The sequence below is a fragment of the Sphaeramia orbicularis genome, chromosome 3 (genome assembly GCF_902148855.1).
Source record: "Sphaeramia orbicularis chromosome 3, fSphaOr1.1, whole genome shotgun sequence".
NCBI lineage: Eukaryota > Metazoa > Chordata > Actinopteri > Kurtiformes > Apogonidae > Sphaeramia > Sphaeramia orbicularis.
The window spans coordinates 243,539-248,534 of NC_043959.1; the positions used below are offsets into that span (position 1 = coordinate 243,539).

The following is a 4,996-nucleotide window of genomic DNA, read 5'->3' on the forward strand; positions in this document are numbered from 1 at the left end:
CCTTGGCGGAGGTCTGTGCTCTCCCAGTGCTTTTCTTGTATTTATTTATTTTTGCATGTTTGTGCTAAAAAAAAAAAATCTGCTTTCACGGCCTTTATTCAACAGTTCCTTCATTTTACACGACTCATGATGAAGAAGATACAGACAAATACAAACACTTGGCAAAATAGGGAATTGTCAGTTTTCCTTTGGACCCCCCCCATGAAGTTTTACAGTCCCCATTTTCACAGGAGCTCATGTCTGATGAAAGGAGCCACGCTGCCTCTGGATCCACTGGAGTTTACACCCACTGCCACCCTGACTGACAGCTCTCATCTTCATCACAAAGACACCTTCCTCCTCCTCCTTCATCCTCCTCCTCCAGCCAATCAGCAGCCTCTCCTCTCCTCTCCTCCCCTCTCCTCTTCTCTTTGTGTCCACACAGAGCATGGAGCTCCTTCCATCCTTTAAAAGTCCTAGTGCTGACCAGAGCACACCCAAAAGCAGCTCCGCCTGGGACTACACCACTCCTTTATCTGTGAACTCCATCTGGACCGTTTGGATGAACATGAATCCCATCAGGCGTAAACAGTCGGTTTGCAGAAATCTGTTCGGCCCCGTGGACCACGAGCAGCTGCGCCGGGACCTGAGGCAGAAGATGAAGGAGATGACGGAGCGGGACAGTCGGCGGTGGAACTTTAACTTCCACAGTGACACACCGCTCCCCGGCAGCTTTGAGTGGGAACAGATACCGGCGGACGGTGGGTTTGCTTTGTACCGGGAGTCCACGCAGATGAAGGAGGAGGAGGAGGAGGACAGGCTGCAAGACTGTGAGGAGGAGAACCAAGGAGGCAACCAGGAGAACTGCTCCAGCATCTCCAACACTCCAAAGGGTCCCGCAGAAGCCACGCCGGTCCGGAGGAAGAGGGTGCACATAAAGTGTGCCAGAAGGTCCAGAGACCAGGACGCACGGATCCCAGGTAAGGCCTGACCCGGACCAGGCCACACAGGCCAGCACAGGAACTAGGAGGGACAGGTGTTTAACGGCATGTTTCTGCCCTGTTTGTTTGCAGACTTCTTTGTGAAGAGGAGGAGGACTTCAGAAACTAAGAGCATCCTGAGTCCTTTTGTGCAGACCTCCATGGAAGCAGCTCTGCGCAAAACAATACGATGAAAACCGAATGAAAACAGACAAGTTCTGTTTTTGTTTGTGCACAAACACAAAGACTGATTCAAGTTCTAGTCACTGTAACTACTGAATTTTATTTTATTTTATTTTATTTTATTTAGTAAAATCTGTCCAAATTCTTGTTTTGTCATGTCTGGTCTTAAATTCTCTGTTTGTATTATTTATTGTATTTATGGGCATTTTAATTTAAAAACCAATCATTTGGAGTATTTTGTCCATTCAATCATTGTTTGTTTAGTTTTTTCCCACTTTTATTCCCTCTGCCAGGAGGTATTGGGATCACTTTGCTTTGTTTGTTTGTTTGTTTGTTTGTTTGTTTGTTCTCATCTTTAGTGTAAAACTCTTCCACCCATCTTTCCCAGATCTTCCCCACAGATAGGCCTAGGCCCTGGGACCAACCCAGTCCATTTTGGTCCCAGTAGGACAAAGTTCAAGGTCACAGCAAGGTCACAACATCTGCAGTTTTCCATCTGTCATCACTGAGACATTTTCCAAAATTCATCCAAAATTCCAAACAACTCCGATTCTCCTCCAGTTGGATCCACCTGTAGCTTAGAACAGTCTCTCATATCTGGAACTAAATTGTCCACATCCACTGTGGAATGTGGACTCTGTGCACATTTACACTGAACACTGAAAATCCCATTTCCCACACATTTAAAATTAGAACTCAACTAATATTGATGTGAATTGAATCTAACTGGACAGACACATGACTGGGACCAGATTCAACTGTTTCTGTGTATGGAACAACCTGGAAACTGTTGGATTTACACAGAAACAGTGGATCCACACATGCACAGAGTTCAGGCTGAAGGAGGAGCTGTGAGTTCTGAACACTGGGTTTGTCTGTATTATGTGTATGTCAGGATCTGTGCCTGTGTGACCCTCAGTTTCTCTGTTTTTCTCATCATCATCATCAGACTCACCTGCTGGCGCTGCATGGCTGCAGCCGATTACCTCCAGCCTATTTAAGGCTTTGGTTTGCAGCCATGCAGCGCTGGTCCATTTCTCCTCATTCCTTTCCATAGCCTGGACATTTTTCCATTTTCATCTACGGACTCAGATTCAGGTTTTGTATGTTGTTTTTTTTTTCTATGGACTCTGATTTTGTTCTTGTGTTAGGTTTTCTATTGTGTTGTTTTCATTTTTGTTAAATAAACTTATTTTTTTTCCCTTCAGTACCGTGCATTTGAGTCCTCTCTTTTCCCCCCGTTGTGACAGTGTATGAATAAGAATATGTTTAAAAAAACTGAACCCTGTGTTTTTATCTGTTTGGTCTGGAGTTTCATTTCACTGGTGAATTTCTGCAAAATGCTAAGCTACTTCTGTTATGTTTATAGAAAAGCACTATTTTTGTTTTTTATAAATGCTTGAAATATGTATTTTTAATAAAAGAAAATTTTTAAAAAATGAATTTGATTGGGGGTTGGCGTGTCTCTACTTTTCACACAGTTGCTCAAATACACATTCCATGTTCAAACATAAAAAAGAATAAACCCTCAGTTCCATTTCCACAGTGTGAATGCATTAGCATAGATAGATGCTAAGTCATTTGGTATTTTCTGTCAACCTCAACAAACCTGTTTTGTGTACAACATAATATAAACAGTCACATTGTCATTTTGTTCCTAACCCATGTGAGAATGCACCATCTTCTTTGTGCACAGCTGAAATATCCTGGAGCCACAGTAAACTCCAGATGCAAAACATTGGTTTAGGACTCAAAAAAAAAAGATGTTTGTTTACGAGCTGTGACATGTCACTTTTGTTTCCCTGAAGCAAACTTCTTTGGAAGCAATCCTCACAGTAAGATTTTAAGCTTTCTAATCCTCCACTGTCAAAAACATGTCACCTCTATCTCCATGTGTTCAACGCCACGACTGTTTATTCAGATACAAAAAGTGGAATTTTGTTCATGCCATGACATTTTGACTTGCACTTACGTAAAACCTACTCTTGGGTTTTGTGAAATCGTAGCCATTTGTGAGCATATTGTGAAAAGAGTTTTTTTCAGACTGCAGTCTTGTGAGGATGAACAGCAGCCTGGTCTTCTGCTGGCTCTGTGGCAGCTGCAGATGAAGAAGCTGATGATAAAAACCCAGCGGACATTAGATAAACATCAGTTCAGGCTGCAGGTCCACAGTTCTAAGGAGACAAATGTTTAGAAAGTAGTTGCATTTTGGATTATGAGATGTTTCATCAGCGTGGTCTGGTTTTTAAATGAAATCCGTTAAAGTCCTCAATTAGCCCATTAGAGGCCGGATCCCAGAGGAGTCCGATCACTCCCACAGTGTTGACGTTTTCAACTCAAAGAATTTCAAGAGGCCATCTGGCTGCAGAGCATCACAATAGGAACAAAAGCAGAGTGTGCCATCCACTTCACCTGCAAATCAGCCTTTGGAAACCCTTGACCCCCCCCCCCGAAGTCTGAGCTCAGCTGTTCTCTTTTTACTCAGTCCCTTTTCAGTCAAAGCACATATTGTCACTGACATGTGCACGGATCCCTTCCACATGTATTTATGTTTCTTTTTAATTTGGCTCATGTTTACTTTTATGTTTGTGTTGAGAGAAAACAGCGCTGACATTTAGCACTGAAGAAAGAGGAAGAATGGAATGTACATTTTAAGGACCACTGGTGTTTGATGTGTTATTTTTGCACCACAAACAGTGTAGTTAGTCAAGCAAAAAAACACATTAGAACAGTGTTTTCCAACCTTGGGGTTGGGACCCCACATGGGGTCGCCTGGAATTCAAACGGGGTCACCTGAAATTTCAAGTAATTGATAAAAATTTGAAAAATTCATTCATTTTCTGAACCCGCTTTATCCTCACTAGGGTCACGGGGGTCGCTTGGAGCCTATCCCAGCTACATAGGGGCGAAGGCGGGGTACACCCTGGACAAGTCGCCAGTTCATCTCAGTTCAGTTGTAATTGAAAAATTACAAATAAAAAATCTATGGTGATTTGACAAAGACAATCCCAATCCATAACAGACAAACTGAGGGTGAAACTGCAGCACTGTGGTTCTGTTTGTGTCACATGTTCACTGTGGTCAGTTTCAGATGCTGCAGCTCTTTCATCATTCATAGTTTCAGTTCTTGTTTGTTCAGTATTAATTGTCCTCCTTGTAAATCCCAGCTGGACTGACTGGACAGATCCTGAGCCTTTGTGCAGTAATCTACACCTGGATTTACTGCCTCTGTCCACAATAACAGACATTATACAGACTAAATGTCCACAATAATAGACATTATACAGACTAAATGTCCACAATAATAGACATTATACAGACTAAATGTCCTCAACAATAGACATTATACAGACTAAATGTCCACAATAATAGACATTATATAGACTAAATGTCCACAATAATAGACATTATATAGACTAAATGTCCACAATAATAGACATTATATAGACTAAATGTCCACAATAATAGACATTATACAGACTAAATGTCCACAATAATAGACATTATACAGACTAAATGTCCACAATGTCCACAATAATAGACATTATATAGACTAAATGTCCACAATAATAGACATTAAACAGACTAAATGTCCACAATAATAGACATTATACAGACTAAATGTCCACAATAATAGACATTATATAGACTAAATGTCCACAATAATAGACATTATATAGACTAAATGTCCACAATAATAGACATTATATAGACTAAATGTCCACAATAATAGACATTATACAGACTAAATGTCCACAATAATAGACATTATACAGACTAAATGTCCACAATGTCCACAATAATAGACATTATATAGACTAAATGTGCTCTAACATTAATGTTTACTTGCAACA

At 41.0% G+C, this 4,996-nt stretch overlaps 1 protein-coding gene across 1 annotated transcript; it reads left to right on the plus strand.

The window, feature by feature from the left end:
- Positions 1-427: 427 nt before the first annotated feature.
- On the plus strand, positions 428-1,222 carry LOC115412558 (cyclin-dependent kinase inhibitor 1B-like). Its single transcript, XM_030125133.1, has 2 exons — positions 428-959; positions 1,053-1,222. The coding sequence occupies exons 1-2, from the start codon at positions 428-430 to the stop codon at positions 1,151-1,153; spliced, it is 633 nt and encodes a 210-aa protein (XP_029980993.1). The 3' UTR covers positions 1,154-1,222.
- The last annotated feature ends 3,774 nt before the right edge of the window (positions 1,223-4,996 follow it).